This window comes from Corvus hawaiiensis, chromosome 16, assembly GCF_020740725.1.
Source record: "Corvus hawaiiensis isolate bCorHaw1 chromosome 16, bCorHaw1.pri.cur, whole genome shotgun sequence".
Lineage (NCBI taxonomy): Eukaryota > Metazoa > Chordata > Aves > Passeriformes > Corvidae > Corvus > Corvus hawaiiensis.
Window position 1 is genome coordinate 3,548,288 of NC_063228.1, and position 18,308 is coordinate 3,566,595.

At 45.1% G+C, this 18,308-nt stretch overlaps 1 protein-coding gene across 1 annotated transcript in view; it reads right to left on the bottom strand.

Moving 5' to 3' along the window:
• PRKAR1B (protein kinase cAMP-dependent type I regulatory subunit beta) overlaps positions 1-15,691 on the bottom strand; it is a 91,832-nt gene extending 76,141 nt beyond the window's left edge. Inside the window, exons 1-4 of the mRNA XM_048320750.1 lie at positions 15,490-15,691; positions 14,468-14,672; positions 4,740-4,910; positions 840-931 (exon numbers count right to left, since the gene is read on the bottom strand). Of these exons, the coding sequence (XP_048176707.1) occupies positions 840-931; positions 4,740-4,910; positions 14,468-14,644 (440 nt within the window). The 5' untranslated portion in view covers positions 14,645-14,672; positions 15,490-15,691. The remainder of the gene's footprint in view (positions 1-839; positions 932-4,739; positions 4,911-14,467; positions 14,673-15,489) is intronic.
• Positions 15,692-18,308: the final 2,617 nt, after the last annotated feature.

Sequence of the window (18,308 nt, forward strand, 5' to 3'; positions counted from 1 at the left end):
TTCATGTCAGCTAAAAATTCAACACTCATAGTCTGTTCCACCGAGGCTACTAATGACAATAATGAGGAAAGCAGAACAACCCCTTCAAGTTACCCTTCCACTGGAATGATGGACCACTGATAACTGCTGTTTGGTACAATTCTGTTTTGCACAGGCTCCACACTGGTTTCACCGAAGACACACTTCCCTGGATTTTTTTATTAAACCATCATAAACATTAATGTCAAAAACATTACTGGAAGTTGAGCTGTCTGGCCTTCTTTGTGCCTCCCCCATCTGTACAACTTGCTATCAGTTCTGGAAAGACACTTTCAAGGCTTTAAAAGTCACATAGGCTGTTACTGAACTCCTTGGTCTCCTTTGGGTGCTTATACATCATTTGTTTGTTCCAGCTTTTCCAAGAACAAAATAATTTACCTGTCATTCTCTTTCATCTCTTTACAGACATTATGCTTTTTCTTTCCCACTTATTCAGCACTTGGCCTGTCTTCCGTGAGTTTCAGAAGTAATGACAAAAGCTTCTGAGATTGCTTTAGCTAATTCCTTAATGACAAATGCTTCTGAGATTGCTTTAGCTAATTAAAGAATAGAATAAATTTTATCAGGGCCAACTGTTCTGCAAATATTAAATATGTCTGAATACATTCTAACCTGTTCTTGTCCTTTTTTACCTTGTGGTTTTACCCTCTGTCATAATACCATGAGCATGTTGGAGGGTGCATCTAGTGTGACTCAAATGCACTGGTGAGAGCAGTTCTGAACCCTGAGTTGAAATGGAATCTTATTTCTTGTCCTCACACCAAGCTATGGATTCCCTTAAATCATAAAGCACCTCATACCTTCGTTCATTGTCATCAAGATGAGCAAAGAGCACGTTCTTGGAGATGGCCTTTGCCAGAGCAGTCATAGTTTTATAGTCCTTTGGAATAACCTGTAGAGAAAAGAATGAAGGCTAATTACATGCCTGGTTGTATTTCTCCACAAATCGTGACATCTACAGAAAATTCCACTAATCTAGAAAATGGATGCAATTTGATTTCAGGCACTGAGACAGGATTAGGCTATAATATAAAGCCACTAAGAAAGTAATAAATTACAGGTTTGATAATGTGAGGATAAGAATTTTTGTTTTCAAAATGACACTCAGAAAGGAAATATAAGATCAGGGATGACTGGGGAGAAGGATATCCATCAAATACTATAATTAGCAGGTACTGGCAATTGTGTAGCCTCCTTTCACATCCCTTGGACTGAGGAAAATGTATTTTGCATTACTCTTCCCTCCAAACAACATCAAAAGCAACCTACTTTTAAAACTGTGGAAATAGCAACATTTCTTTAGGAAAAAGGTAAGAATGTGTTGATTACACCATATTTTTCAGTACTGGCTGTGGTATAAGGAACCAAGCTCCTGATAGGCCCACTTGAGTCAAAATCCTGTGCCTTGGTTTCATGGCAGACAAGAAGAATTTGCATTTGAGAATGAAGAGGTCTTTAATTGTTAACTGGAGAGATGTTAAAAGTCCTGTTGTGCAGGAATTTGCTCAAAATAAAAGTTGAGATTCAGGAGTATTTCCACTTTGGAAAGTTAGGCTTTCCATTTTGTTAAGCATTTAGGTAAAATATCAAGAGATAATGTATCTCTGTATTTGCCAAGTATCTTCTTCTATCAGAGACTCCAAGATTAGGAGAGACACAAGAAATTTGTAACAAAATTATGACCTGTCAAAGATATTCATTGTCTTTAGTAATGTGATTTTCCTTAATAGTTTCATTGTAACAGGACAGAATCAAGCACAGCAGTTTTAAGGGTTAAATAATCCTTACTCAATCTGAAAATCAACATCTGTTTGTCTTTCAATTACTCCACAACAAAGGTCTGGTAAGGGGCATTTATCTTTCACATTTTCTTATGATTGAAATAGTATATCTGTCTGTCTTAAGTTACTACATATGTTGATGTGTAGGTGCTTTCCTTCCCTCATCCTGGAAAGGCAAGGTACTACCCATCCAACCAAAAGAAGGATGTCTCAAAGGGGAAAGCTGATGTAGAACCAGTTCTCACAAAAAATTATCAACATTTATGTCACAGGGAAAACACTGCACTGTGAAGATCTAAAGTTAAACTCTGGCCTCAGACCTCACTTGTACTGACTGCTGCAGTCATTAGATTACTCAAATTGAGTCTAGAGAAGTACACATGTACAAACTGCATGTTTGTATCAGAGTGAAACCTCTAATTTATCTAAAAGTTTAAATTTCTCAGTATTAAATTCAGCCAGTATCTTAGTCTTGGTTTTTACCCTATCAGAGGAACACAGGATTGAACTGCAGGCCTGAACCCTTGCTCTATTAAGAATACCCCAGCTGCTCAGCTTACTGCAGATGAGCCAAAAGGGTAAATAATCAGATCACCAAGATATTCAACTCCAGCCTTCCTGTCTGATTATGAAATAGCACAGACTAGCCTTTCTCAGTGTAAATTTGCAGCAGAGAAAGCCACAAGGCTTTGTGGGTTTGTTGGGGTAGGGACACAGAAAACACAGGAGAGATTCTTTCGGTGTAACCAGGCATCTGACCAAAATCAAATGCTGGGAAAAATCACTTGACAATTTCTTACATCACTCTTCCAAATAATCACTGAGTGCTCTCTTCAAGCTGATAACTCTCTTTAGAGCTAGATTCCTGTTCTGTTAGTTGTTAACTGTCTTATGTCAAGATGTGTTGACAAATATTGCTTTCTCTCGATCAAGGATGAACTAACCCTCCACAGAGATCTTCCCCAGAATGGAGCTGTGCCATGTGCTTGCTCAAATCACAAAGCTAAATCTCTTTTGATTTTCTCTCCAGGGACATAACTCATTTCACTGCCTCTAGCACTACTCATGCTCTAGCTCACCCCTTCAAGGGGTCCTTCAAACTGGCTTATGACCCAGATGTGTTTCTATCCAACACCTGAATTCAAGCCAGAGGTTCTGACTACCATCTAAAATTCCATCTGTTTGCAATAGTCTAACAAAACCTTTGCCTTGTTTTTTGCCCTTTTAAATCTGTTCCTTAACTTGTCCTTTCAGTGTCTCCTTTTATTTCTGTATTCTAGAAATCTGTCACAAACACACATCCATGGGATTCACCATGGGATTCATTTGCTTATGGCAGAAAACAAAGCACTGACACAAATCCTCCCAGTGCTAGTTCTGTATTCCTTCCAGCATCTGTAGCTTTACAAGAAACTATTCCCTAAATTATTATTATTTAAGTTCAGTCAGTTCCTAGGAAATTAAAATCGTAACAGGGCTAGTCACAGAACACACAGAGCATGATCTGTATTGCTGCTTCTGGTTCTTGCCTACTCATGCTACTGTCAGGACTCACTGACATCACTGCTGAGAAATGAAAAAAACAAAGTTTACTTCAGGTTCCATTATAAACATTAAAGAATTACTCAGGGGGTGGGAAGGGATGTTTCCTTTGATTTTCAGAAGAGTCAGATGGAACCCATAATAAGCAGAAACAAAAGTGATCTCTTCATGGAAGTTTTTTAGGGGGATATTGCAAAATGCACAGAAAGAAAAGGGTTTTAAAGTAGCTTTTGAAGTTTCACACAAGTTTTTAACAGTGCAGGGCATTCATTAACAGCTTGACCACAGTGCTGTTAAAATTTACCACACACTTGCAAACATTATCTAACTGGCACAAGAATACTCTTACACACTTGTTCTTAGGATGAATGGCTCTCCTAACTCTTTTTTTCTTGGGACAGAAATCCCCAGAGCAGCCAGTGAACTTGTATCATAAGCAGATGACAAAAGCACATCTGACTGCAAAGGCAAGAAGCATTCTGCCAAAAAGCAGTGACTGACAAAATGCATTGCCATAAAGAAAAAGCTCTTTGAGTTAAAGCTACTCCAGGCGTGCACAAAAGCACATTAGTAGCATCTGTCAACCTTATGAAATATATTTTGAGCCTGGCTCCCTAAACAAACATGACATATGCTATTGTAATGTCTCTCTTTTAATAATCTTTGAAAGCTTTAGCCAGTTTCAAAAAAAATTGCAGAGTTATTAAGAGATATCAAAGATATAACATAGCTAGATATTTTTGTGAAAAAGGCAGTTAAAAAGAGAGAAGCCCAAATTAGAGCTCCTAGTGAAGAAATTACCTAACTTGGGATAGTATTTCTTCAAAGACAATGGTCACACAAAATCACCCAAGTATGGTCAACAGACTTCCAAAATTCAGTGGGTTAAGTGGTACCCAATCAACAAGGGAAACGTGCCTGAGTGGTCTAGGAAACCTAAATGACTTAGATTAAAGAAAACTTGAGGCAGAACTGACTTTCGGAAACAAAAAAAACAAAAACAAAAAAAACCCCAAACAAACAGGAAATGGAGCAATAGAAAAGCTGTCTTCCAATAATGTGAGGTTCTGGCCCAACTCAGAAGATGCTGAAGTCAGTGGCTATCAAGAAAATGAGAATTACTGACTCTGTTAGACAGGGAAAGAGATGAGCAGCGCATCTCAAAAAGGAAGGAACAGTGACTGCTGAAATCCCACTGGGGAAAGCCCTCAGTCAAGGAGACTGAAAGAACTTGAGTGTGAAGATGCTCAGGCCTTGCTCATGCCAGCATTAAGACACCATCCTCCAGGCTGGCCCCAGAGTCCAAATTAGGGACAAAATCTGAGTCACTCGATCGTATTGTACATCTCAGAAGCAGAGAGATCGGTCCCACGTTACCTTCCTGACGTAGGAAACAGCATCTTCCTCAGTGTACACCTCAGCACTGACCCCCCCCCTCCTGCGCCGCGCCTTCACCACCGGGTTGGGAGGTGGAGGGGAGATCTCATCGTCGTGAGAATCCGACTGGGAGCTGGATTTCTGCCGAGCCAGTATTTGCTTGCATTCTTCCTGCAAGGCAAAAAGAGACAGTAAAGCATCTCTTACCCACGGATACAGTCAATTTGCCCTTCTTTTATGACTATCGGCAACCCCTTCACTTCTACCTTTGGGTGACTGTCAATTTGCACTGCTGAAAGCAAATTACAAATTTAATGAGAGTAGCATCAACTACAATGTGTGTACAAGCACCACCACCCCAGGGCTCGACCTGTTCAACTCTTTCTTACACATCATGGCAACCACTGTATACAAAGTGCAGGCGTATCTTTGCAGCTACTCCTGGCTGAGATAGAAGAACAAACCTCTTTTGCTTACTCTCCAACATCACAGCTGTTATTTTCTCAGTTGGCTTGTACATGTCGTTGTCTCCTGTACAGACAACTTGACAGAAGTCACACGCTGATGTATTAGATAAGTTTCTTCATCTTGCTCTGCTTTGCAAGCTTACTATCACCACAAACAACAAAGATGCTCCCTACTCCAGAATTTCTGCCATACAACTGATTTATAATCAAAGGGACTCCTTCCAAGCAAGTAAGATCCAAGGTAGGCTCCAGAGGACTATGAAAGATGATTGCTGGCACAGCACCAGCTGGCCAATACAGAGGTTATTCTCCAAATTTCATGCTTGTGGAATAGAGAAGAAAATAGGAAGGGGAATCCCTGAAGAGAGAGTAGCAAGAGTAGGAAACAGTACAGAAAACCTTCAAGAAAGGAGGTCAGAGTTGCAAAACTGTCAATTCATACACTGATTTTGACTTCCAAAGGATAGAGACAAACCAGATTACCCATAATTATAGTATATTCCCAGAGCCCCACGTTCTGTCCCTCAGCTTCCTGGGATGTGAGGGAAAGCATAAAGGAGTAAAATTTCCTTTGCATCATCCATGTCTGTCAGCCAGAGCAACGGGGGCCTGTCTGCTCAGAGCCAGACCTCCTTCTCACCCCCTGGCACCCCTCAGCCACACCACAACAGACTGCCTCTGCTGCTTCACCAGAGCCTTCTGGGCTGGCTCACTCCAATCTTCACTCACTCAGGGGAGAGCCAGAGATGGGGTGGGCCATATGTTCTGTTCCCTGGCACAGGAAACCAGAGGGCATGAGCAGGAGGACACAGGCACTGCAAGAAGGCAAGCTGGCTGGTGCAGCAGCAGCCCGGTGTTTCATCTGCTGTCATCTCCTCTGTGTAGGCAAACCCCACAGCCTGGTAACCCCAGTGTTTTGTTGAGGGATGTACACATGGCCATCATCCCACGACTCTCTGAACAACCCCAGTATTTTTCAGACAACTCAGCTCAGCAGCACTGCAGGCTACCCAAAAGAAAACATAGCAACGCTGAGATCCTTGCAAACCCCATAACCCAACATTCCTTTGACAGGGATGCCAGAACCTGGCCTCTGTCCTACAGGAAATTTCCAGTGAGACTTTCCATTTAGAGCTAGGACAGGAGTCAGTGGAGGAGGGAGCATTTGGGAGCACCAGCACGAGTGGCAGATCACCAACATCACCAGCTGGTCTCACTGACAGAGGAAGTGAGTTATCCACAGCTCATGAGGTATGGCACCAGAAAAGGGCACTACAGAAAACTGGCACAAGCTCACAACTTCTAAGCTTACAAGAAAAATGAATGATTAATATATGTTTTGTCATTGATGTTTACAGCAAATCTAGTCATGCCACTTGCCTTTTCTGGTCTTATTCCAGTTTCTTCCTGCACCATCACTGACACTGCCCTTCTCGTTAACCTCTGACACGAGTCTTTGGTGCACTATTGCTACTTGAAATAAATAACTGAACAGTATTTCCCGTGCTGCATGACTCAAAGTAACAAGTCACACATTCTTGTTTTGAAGAAGGCACCACTGAAATATTTAGGAGACAAGCTCAGAGATAAAATGCAGAGGGCTGGCTAAAGATCTGACTTCTCAAGATCCTGACCTGCCTCAAAAAGTGCCAAGTTCTTTCTGAGATCAGTTGGGTTTTAAAATTGGTTTACAGCTCCAAAATTCCCAGGCCACAATACAGCTGAGCTCGGTGCTGTAACCAAAAACCAGAATTTCAGATGTATTGAATCCTTACTGAAACTTTTTCATTTCCCATTCAAATTTCAAATAGCAGCACTAGATATGTAAAAAATTACTCAGCTAGATTTTCCTATTGTGTAAGAACTGCAAATCAGCATTCTCATCAACTTCTTCCCTACTTCTCTCTGTCTCAAGATTCCTTAATTACAATCAAGCAAAATATTTCAAATAAAAACATGTGCTATATATTACCATTATATTTAATATCTAGTGTTTAAAAATGAAAGCTATGACTGAAGAATTTCAAATAACATTACTGACCATTGCAGTTTATGCATCTCTGACAGTGTTCATGGTCTCTGATTATAGTAAATGAACACAACCAAATGCACCTTCTTCATGGGCTTAACTGAAAGGTAGTGAAGACCTTTCTGAAGAATGACAGCTGAAATTTAACTAAAAGGCAAGTGCAACAAGAGGGCAGTCCGGTAACTAATGGTGTGCAGCATTTACACAGGTCTTTTTATACACAGCATATTTACTCAGAGAGAAGAGTAGTAGTTTGCCCATTTGAATATAAAACACACTCTTCTTTTTCAGTACACATTGCATAAAAGCCACTTCCAAGGAATTAATAAATAGTATCTCCCCTGCCCCAGCACAGATTTATATACAAAAGAAAGCTCAGTGAGATAAAATTAATACTACAAAGCATGCTCTTAAATACTTTTAGAAGCCAAAAAGATATTAAAGGATTATAAAAGTGAGTTACGGTGTGATTCATTTTAAAAGGAAGTCTCTTCACTACAAACTCCTTTTATATAAACAGCAGGCAGTTGACTGGCTGGCTTTTCCACACGCCGCTATTTGTAGTCTGGGAAGGATCCCCATTCCTGAGCTAGAGCGTGCCTTTTGGAAATAAAAGCATTTGCTCTGTCCTGGGCTGAGCTTTCAGAGAGACGTCTTCCACATATCCTGGGGTAAAACTGCACAAACACAGCAAATGTTTGAAAGGAGGAATTAACTGTCTCAAGAAGAGTTCTTCAAACACTGATCTTCAGACGCGGCTTGATGTGAATCCCTGTGCAGAATTCAGATTCAAGTAAACACCTCATCATCTTTTGTTGTCATGACAACAAGTGATATCTCTTTCTCTCTCTCTCTCTTTGGATGGCACTGATAAACCATAATCATATTGCCCAATTATGTCCACCTTCAAATGAGAAAACACATGGAAGACACAACTGCAAGACAGTGTAACTGCCTTTGATCATTGCCTCAAATTGAAAGGAAGAAGAATCAATAAATACAATTGCAGTGACCAATTTATCTTTTGAATGTCTGCTTTCAGCTACAAGAGGCTGAGGTATAAACCACAGGAATTTAGCATGCTGTCTTCAGCATCTCTCTCAGACTACGTTTCCATGAGTTCTTTATGAGTTTAAGCACTGCAAGTGAGGCAGCCACAATGCTGAGACAGTTTTTAGGTTTACCCTTCCTTTCAGACCACTGCTGAAGAGCACACACACTTCCTGAGCCAGAAGCTTTTTTCCCTATCAGCTGGAGCATTTCTAAACAGAAGTTCACTTCCTCTCTCAGTCTCTCCTTTCAGGCTTTGTCACTACCTGAAAACTCAGATGAGCTGAAGGAAGGAAAGCACCTAAGGAGGCTCCAAATCACTGTGCAGCCTTACAACAACATCCCAAGAAGACCTTTAAAAGCAAGTGAGACATTTGATATCAAAGCTCAGTATCTCTGCTCTGCCTCCTACAATGTATTCATTGAATTCAAAAACAACACCACCAACTACACTCTAAATGATTTTTTTTCCCCTCAGGCACATTCATAAACTTTTCTGACTGACAGACCTGGATTATTCACAGAAAATGTGCAGGAAAGTTCATGCACAGGTAACTAATCTCCCTTTGCACTGGAATTGACCCAGAGGAGATGCTCTCAATCCAGCAGGGTTTCTAACACCCCGCACTACTCCTGGAGGCTGATGATTTATAGCAACCAATAAAGGCCAAAGGCAAAGTATTTTGCTTTGCTGGAAGCACAGGAGTGACTGATGCCATCACTAAAAGCAGGGAAAATCTGGGAGATGTTAATGTTCTTTCCAGTCTTATCTTTGCCACAACTGACAATATGATCATTCAGCCTTGTTATTCACACAATCCCAACTCTTGTTCCACTGCCTTCCCCCTGGTACATGCTACCATGCACCATGAGCAATGCTTTCTTCCACAGCACTTCTAAGAAATATCTCTTAACATCCACTCCCTACAATCCTGCCAAGGTATTTACCCACTCCATAGTTATCCTCCACTTTGATTACTATTTCTGCATCCTCCCAGATCCATCCATCTCAGTTCATTCCCAATTTCCAGTCTAGGCAAAATTGGCCTGCCAAAGCTCTGCCTACTCTGATGACACTCAGCTGCATCGCTGACCTTCCTCATACCCTTCACTGCCATTGTTTTACCTCCTGCAACTTGTTCACACTTCCTGTCTTCCCCACCACCAGCGTCTTCAGCATCTCAACCCATCACCACCTCTTCCCTACATACGCCTCACAGCAGTGAGAGGTTATGTTACAAAACACAGACCCTATTTTTGATACTTAAAAGCTTATATAATCAAAGAGAATCATAGCCAACACTTCTGATTAAAATCCAGCCAAGTAACAATGTATGCACACATAGCTTGTGTAAGAGACAAGCCCACAGAAGAGTGGATTAAGTAACCTGATGAATGTAAGACAGGGGAGCTTGAGATGTGAAACAAAGACAGCTTCCAAGCAGAATTCCCTCTGTGTTCCATCATTGCACTCTGTTTTTGTTAGGTTTTGACTTTGAGACTGGGAAAGCTACTCACACTTGTGGACAAAAAGTAAGCAGGGATCTCAGCTCTAACATGCTCCACACAGGCTCATAAGAGCATGGGCTTGCTTATAACTAATTTTATTTCTTAGGAAAAAGCTTTTTCTCTTTCTGCTCTTATTCCCTTCATCCTCAACCCTTCCCTCAGCCTCCTGCATGTAGGAAAGTTTGCCTGAGGGGGCTTTAAAAATTCACCTCGTTTTCCTTTGCCTCTTCCAAGAAAACTGTCACCTCTCACAACACTGCCTGGGGCTGACTCTGGCAATCACAGAGGTCCCACCTGAGCTGATTTTCATCCAGCTCTTCCCAGTACTGATATCACAGGAGAGGCAGGAGCAGAGGCTGGGCAAGCCTGCTCAGAAGTGCAGTCACACAGCAAGGGCACCTGGTGCTCCCACTGTTGTTTCCATCAGCATCTCAGGTATGTTCCTGCAGGCTTCACCAACAATTCTGACCACCAAGGAGATACCACCCAACTGCTCTGCAAGCTTGAAACAATACAGAAATATTTGTCTTTTTAGGCTCTACAAAACTGCTTAGTTAATGCATTTTTTCTGTAGTTGTTTCTCCATGTGATTTTGCTTCTAATCCCTAGCCTCTCCCCAGCTTATCTGAAAGGAATGAGCTATACTTTGCATAATAATAACCCATACTTTTAAGAATAAATTTCATTGGTTTAGACAGGTTCTGGTGGAAATTACTGATTGAAGAGCTCCTTTCTGTGATAAAATACAAACACTAGGAGAGAATACTCTTGCAGAAGAAAAGCCTGGTGCTCCGATTTTGATGCTCGAACACCTTTAGTTCTGAAACTCCCTATGGAAAGGAAATAAAGTGTATTTTACTAACCGAGGACGCATTTGTGATTTATTACACACTTTCTCTTCAAGGCCAGCTCCCGGCAGAGCTGTCACGCCTTGCGCTGTCCTGCCCGGGGCCGCCAGGGGCAGCGCCTTCTGCGTTAATTCATTGCGGATTCTTGAGTTCACGTTTCCCCCAAATTCTCTTTCCCATGGTACCGTAAGACAATGCGGCGTCAGCCCGGATCCATAAGAACACTGCCGATCTACAGACTGTACTTTTTTTAGAGCAAGGCAGTGTTTCCTGAACGTGCTGAGCGCAGCAGAAGGGGCCGGGAGGGAGCTCAGGTCCAGAAGGTACCAGCAAAGCCCAGCTCAGCCAGCACAGCCCTGCTCTGAAATATCTCACATGCAAATGGCTTCAGCAAAGCCCTCGGCAATGCCTAAACACATCCTGCAGGTTCCTGCTGCTTCCTCTTCTTTTGTGCCATTTTCTTCATTAGTTCTGCTCTTTGTCCTAATTCTCTGCTGTGGAACAGTTGAGCTTAGCCTGGCAAGACAACTCCACCTTTGATCATATAATCATGGTTCTAAACAGCCTGACACTGTGAAATTTTTGCAGTCTCGGTATGGCTGAAAACACAGAAGCATTGCCAGTAATCTCTCAGTAATTAACTTTTTCGCATAAAACAACAACCAGAGATAAAATATGGGTTCCGTGTTTTTTCTGCTATGCCTTCTTTAGTCCTCAAGTAAACAGGACTTAATTACAGCTGTTAAAATAATGCCACAGTCTCTTAGCTAACATCTATTCCCTCACTCCCAAAAAACCCAGTTACAATCCCTAAGGGAAAGGTTTTCCTCACTCCATCCACCAAGGTCTACACAGTCACAGGGAAACGTAAAACAGATCGTTCAAAGGAAACATCACAGGTTTTAAAATCTAAAGTATCTAAACTGTTTTCAACTATTTTCTGTGCTCAAGGGCATGTTACAGATTTTCACAAAGTAACTGTTAATGTGATCAGAGTAGATGTCATCTTGAAGTCCATCGGTCACAGCATATAAAAGTGACTTGCAAACTTCAGAATATAGAAACATAGGCTGCTTCCCAGCAATTACTGGCAACTTAAGCAGGTCCTGCCAGTATTAAGTGAACAGAAAATGTGTATTAAAGTTCTCCCACAATTATTTTAAGAGTTATGATTTTTTATATTGTACTTGATACAAATAAGCTGCAAAGTTAGAAAGGCATTGGGGGGTGTCTAACATTGGCACTCCTTCAGAATCAAACATTAAGCATCAAACCTCAGTATCCAGCACTTTATTCACGAGTATTTATTCATGTTCTCCCTTTACAGCCCCCTCAGGCCATGTCCATGCTGTGAATCAAGAGTGGCCCAGCCATGGAGCTGAACATTAGCCCAAGACAATCCCCATCCCTCAAGCATTACCTCATTCCCTGGCTCTGCTCTCAGCTGCTCGTACCAATTCCTGCCAAAACAAACCTGCTCCCAGACGTGTTAGACCTAAGAATGATACCTGGAGCCAGTTACTGTGTGGGGGTCAGGGGTTAGTCCCCAGCCCATTTTCATTTAGCAGCAGGCTGAAGGAGGCAGTGGACCCAACTCTGATGTCATCAGAAGGTGAAAAGCATTTATGATCTGCTCTGATCTTGCATATCATAATAAATCTTGCTTTTATGAGTTGATTTTATGAGATGAAGTTAAGAATTAGCAAAATTAAACACACTTTTTTTTTTATTAACCTCTGAGGTAGCTCCAGTACATTGACGTGGATCAAGCTCTACTTGTTTTCTACAAGCCCATTTTTTAACCACTTGAAAAATATCCTACACTTCATCTCTAAACTTCCCACATGATTTTTTTGACAGATAAACTGCTCTTCTACTGCTCTCTTCACTGGAACGTGTTGTTTAGCTTAATGAGTTTGGAAAATAATCCCAAAATATGACACTTAGGTGGAAAAATGCATGACTTTGTTTAGAAAATCATGCTTAAACCCAAAGATTTTCACTCCTCTGCCTACAAAGGACCAAAATTCAAGGAGCTAATAGCAAATGTGATGTGTCAGTATTGCACATTTACAAAAATCTAATGAACAGTTGCTAAATTCACAATTCCATTAGGATTCCTCAAACTACCTGTATATGACAAGTGCATAAAAACAGGATAAAACTTATTGAAAGAATTCTCTATCTTTAGAAGTCTTCCTTCAACTGTTCTCGTGCAACCAACTAAGTCAAAATATTATCCTACAGCAGAAAATCCTTCACAGTGCAATTCATCCCAAGGAAGTCCTCGGAGATGGCTGGGCAGCAAGAGAGTCAGACTTCTGTAGGAGCAAGAATTACAGTGCTGGAAACCTCCAGAAGCAGCCTAAAGCCTCCAGGCTCAGCAGGCTTGGCCCCCAGGCTGCTCTAGAGAGGCAGTGCCAAGATTGTGTCCTCCCACAGCAAGCACAATATTCCCTGCAGCTGATGCCTTGATGCTTCTAAATCATCTTCCATTTTGAGACAAGTGATATCCATCAGCTCCCGTGCTGGCATCCTGATTGATGTCCTACAGCATTCTGGTATCTGCTGTTCTTTGGGAAATAATAGGAGATCACATGAAAGAAGGTGTAATTTCTCAAGGGTAGGAACTGCCCCCCTGTCTCAGGTCTGTGTACTGTGTTAACATCAACAAAGCCAAACTCTCCCAGTACAACTCCTGAAGAAATCCCTCTAGGAATGGAGCACATTCCATAATACCACAGCATATTTTAACTTTTTTTTTTTTTTTTCAAGAATGGTGTTTATCCTTCTTTTCAAGAAGTCCAAAATTCCAGGTTACGATGGATAATAATTCACAACTCAGTAACAGAAATTCAACAATTTCAACTCTCTGGAAATGGGTCTTAGCTGTCAGAAGTTTAGAATATAGAGAATTAAGAGACTGTTTCTTTTCCATAATAAGCATTACAATTAAAAACCATCTTGTACTTTGTGCCCCTCTCTGATATCCCAGGCTGCCACCAAAATGCAATGTTTGCATTTTTTTAAAACTACCTGAAATTTGGCATATACTTACCTATAGAAAAATGCATCTGAAAAGCAGAGTGGGATGTATTAAATGTTTTACATCACTGGTAATATACCAGCCTTAGGTATTATTCACTCCTGAAGGAAGAAACTACTAAACCTTATCTCTTAGTCTTACAACAACACTTGCTCACACAACGTGCTCTCCCTGCAAAGACACCTGCAGGCTTTAGAAAGAATTTGTCTGGGAACGTTCTAAAATGTTTCCCTCTCTCTACACTGCTTTTGAAAACAGTCACAGTAAGTGAGGTCTCTCTTAATGCATCCCTCATCAAAGAATCACAGGATAGGCACTGCAGACAGGAAGAGCAGTGAAATTAAATAGATTTTGACAACTTGCTGGTTCCCTGATTTTGTTCAGTTTTAGAGGAAGGGAAAACCCCACCACCTGACACCGGAATAGACAGGGAACAGCATCTTTTGCACACACAGGCAGCTTCTTCCAAGAGATGAAAGTTCAGGACACCATGTCTCACAACACAAAGTATGCTCACAGTTTGGGTCATTTTTAACAAGTGCAGTTTGATGAGATATTATAATCTTGGTGTTATGCACAAAAATTTCTAAACAATAGCCAATGTTAGGTTAGACATCCACAAATGAAGGGTTGGGGGTTTTTCTTTTAACACTTTGCATTTTCACAGTTGCGCGATCATTTAAAATTTGAAAGAAAGAAATGTACCAAAACATTTGAAATCTTTACACAATCTTTTTCATTTTATAAATGAAACGTAAAGTCACCTGAAAACCACTGACCTTTTCTAATTTTTCAAAGTGTTCTCTGAGGAACTTCATGGGTCGATCTGGCTTTGCTATACAGAGGTTTACAATGCATTCTTTTAAAATCTGTTGGATGTTGTGTTTCTGAACATAGAGTTCACATCCCTTCAGGCTCTCATCTTCTTCCACATTGCAGGAAGCAGCAGCAGCCATCTTCAGGCTTGTAAACAGAAAACACGACCTAGGTAAGAAAATGGTGCAAGAAAGAGATAAGAGACAGTTCCCAAATCCTTTGTCAGAGAGAGCTGAAGGAGGAAAAACATTTTAATATTGCCTGTTGCCTATTCAGGACCTATTGAATTTGAATGTCTTAATGTTCTGGGGCTGTACATGGAAATGCTGAACTGTGTCATCTTTGTATGGTCAACATCCCACTAAGTACAAAAAGAGGATTTTAACTCCTAGATAGTGATCAATCTTTAGAAAAAAACAACAAACCGGTGAAATTAACCATACGAGGTAAGGAGTTCCAAAGACACTATTAAATGACGGCGTAAAGCCTTGCTTTTCTCTCCCCGTGAAGACCCCCTCCTGTCACCAGAAACCCAGCTTTCTGCTACAGAGATTTTTGGACAATTTTAGCATCTCTCCCTTTCCCAGCCAGCGACCCTTCGCGGCCCCGGGGAAACTGGGGAGGAGCGGGCAGAGCCCCCCGAAGGGAAGTGAGCCCTCCAAAGGGAAGTTCGGTGACACGGGGAGAGAACAGCCCCAAACCCTCCTTCTTTCCCCCAGCGAGGTTGTGACCGCTCCGTTACGAGCCCAGAACGCCAGGGCAGCTTTACCCCGGCCCCGGCCGCTCTGCCCGGCTCTGTGCATGCCGGGGGGCGGCCGGGGCTGTGCGGGGCTGTGCGGGGCAGGCCCCGGGCGGTTCCGAGCTCCGGGGAAGCGCTCCGAGCCCGGCCGGGCCATTCTGCCGCCCCTGTCCCTGTCCCTGCCCCGGTCCCGCCGCACCGCTCCGCGCCCGGCCGGGCCCGGGGAACGGAGGGGCCGGTAAATACCTGGTGACCGGAGCCGGCTGAGCGGCGGCGCCTCCTCTGTCCTTGCCGGCGCTGGAGGCGGGGGAAGCCGCTCCCCCGCCGGTATCCGCACTGCAGCCGCCGCCGCCTCCGCTCCTGCCCGCCCGCTCGCCCGGGGCCGCGGGGCGCCGCGGGGACCCTCCTCCCGCTCCCGCACAAAGGCTCCGGCTCCGCCGCCGCTCGCCCGCAGGAAGTGCCGCCACCGTCACTCACCGGCGGGCGCGGCCTCCACCGCCGCCTCCGCCGAGAGGCGGCACGGACCCCTCCGCCCCGAACCGGACCGACCCCTCCGCTCCGAGTGGCACCGACCCCTCTACTCCGAACCGCACGGACCCCTCCGCTCCGAACCGCACCGCACGGACCCGCTCCGAACCGCACGCACCCACAGGGGATGGAAGGACCTGGCCTGGCTGCTCCGCACCGCCAGGCTGGCCGGGGAAGACGGGCCTGGCCACAATGGACAGTGGCCTGGCCATTAAGTACAAGCCTGGCCACGAAGGACAGCCTGGATGTGTAAAGTGGCCAGACCATGAAGGATGGGTATGGCCATGAAGGATGGGCATGGTCATGAAGGACAATAGCCTGGCTATGACATCTGGCCTGGCCAGGAAGGATGGCTTGGGCACAGAGGACAACCTGGCCATGAAACATGTCCTGACCATCATGGATGATGAGCTGGCCGCCAGGGACAGGCTGCTGAGCCAAGGCAGGCGCACCGCAGCGCTGTCTGTGGCACGGGAGCCGCCAGCCCTGCTGTGCACCCACAGCTCGGGAAGGGCAGCGCACCAGCTCTGTCCGTGGGTATTTAGAGCAAAGCCATCACACCCAGAAGCACATCTATGGAAGGCCATGAGGAGTGTGGTCACAGCTGGGACTCAGCCATAGACCAGCACGTGCTGTCAAGAATACTCCGATGCACGCTTGTATTCCTTCTTGTTCCCAGGAAATTCACATCCGTGGTTCCCATAGAATAAAGGGTGAAACGGGACTCCGAAAGATCACAGTCAAGCTAGGAGAAGCATAACAAGAGAATAAACTCTGCTGGTAAACACAGGGCTATTTTAAAAGAATAAATTTGAATTAGTTCTATAGTTTATTGCACTTCAGATTCGGTGTGATCACTCAAGAAAAGGGCCCTGAGAATCCTTTTGGTTTGATGTGTGTTCCTTGCAGTCACCAGAATAGAGAACAAAAACATGAGGTTGTGTAAAGTACATGTAAGCACAATATGAACACAATGTATATACACATTAGCTAACATAAATAAACTCTAAAAAGTATATAACGCTGTTACAGAAACTGGCGACTTCCTGCCCGTGCTGTTTGATCCCTCCAGAGAAAAAGCAGCAGGGGAAGTGATATATGTGAAAGTGGCCGGGCACGGAGCCTCCGGCGCTGCTGCCTTCCCGTTCCCCTCAGCCCTCCCACCACCCGCGGGCTTTTCCCAGCTTTGCACCGCTCGTTCCCCGTGATACAGCAGCGGGTCCCCGCTGCCGGTACCGGCTCAGCCCTCTGAGCCCTCCGCCCGCCTCCCCGCGCTCGGCCGAGGGGCCCGGGGCGCGGCGGAGGCGGCTGTCACCCCGCTCCGCCCTCGTCCCCTGTCCTAGCCCTGCCCCCTCACTCCGGTTCGGTCCCCCCCTTCTATCTCTGTCCTTGTCCCCTCTGTGTCCCTGTCCCCCGCTCTATCCCTGTCGCCCTCTCTGTCTCTGTCCCCGTCTCTTTCCCACGCTCTGTCCATGTCCCTCCGCTCTATCCCATTCCCCGGCTCTGTCCCTCGGCTCTGTCCCTGTCCCGGTGTCTGTCCCTGTCCCGGTCTCTCTCCGTGTCCCGGTGTCTGTCCCTGTCCCGGTCTCTCTCCGTGTCCCGGTGTCTGTCCCTGTCCCGGTCTCCGTCCCTCGGCTCTGTTCCTGTCCCGGTGTCTGTCTCTGTTCCCCTCTCTCCCTGTCCCGATGTCTGTCCCTGTCCCGGTGTCTGTCCGTGTCCCCGTGTCTGTCCGTATCCCTGTCCTAGTGTCTGTCCCTGTTCCCCTCTCTGTCCGTGTCCCGGTGTCTGTCCCTGTCCCGGTGTCTGTCCCTGTCCCAGTGTCTGTCCCTGTCCCGGTGTCTGTCCCTGTTCCCCTCTCTGTCCCTGTCCCGGTCTCTATCCGTGTCCCGGTGTCTGTCCCTGTCCCGGTGTCTGTCCGTGTCCCTGTCCCGGTGTCTGTCCCTGTTCCCCTCTCTGTCCCTGTTCCCCTCTCTGTCCCTGTCCCAGTGTCTGTCCCTGTCCCGGTGTCTGTCCGTGTCCCGGTGTCTGTCCCTGTTCCCCTCTCTGTCCCTGTCCCGGTGTCTGTCCGTGTTCCGCTGTCTGTCCGTGTCCCGGTGTCTGTCCCTGACCCGGTGTCTGTCCGTGTCCCTGTCCCGGTGTCTGTCCCTGTTCCCCTCTCTGTCCCTGTCCCGGTGTCTGTCCGTGTCTCGCTGTCTGTCCCTGTTCCCCTCTCTGTCCCTGTCCCGGTGTCTGTCCGTGTCTCGCTGTCTGTCCCTGTTCCCCTCTCTGTCCGTGTCCCGGTGTCTGTCCGTGTCCCGGTGTCTGTCCCTGTTGCCCTCTCTGTCCCTGTCCCGGTGTCTGTCCGTGTCCCGCTGTCTGTCCCTGTCCCGGTGTCTGTCCCTGTCCCTGTGTCTGTCCCAGTCCCGGTCTCTGTCCCTGTCCCGGTGTCTGTCCCTGTCCCGGTGTCTGTCCGTGTCCCGCTGTCTGTCCCTGTCCCGGTGTCTGTCCCTGTCCCGCTGTCTGTCCGTGTCCCGCTGTCTGTCCCTGTCCCGGTGTCT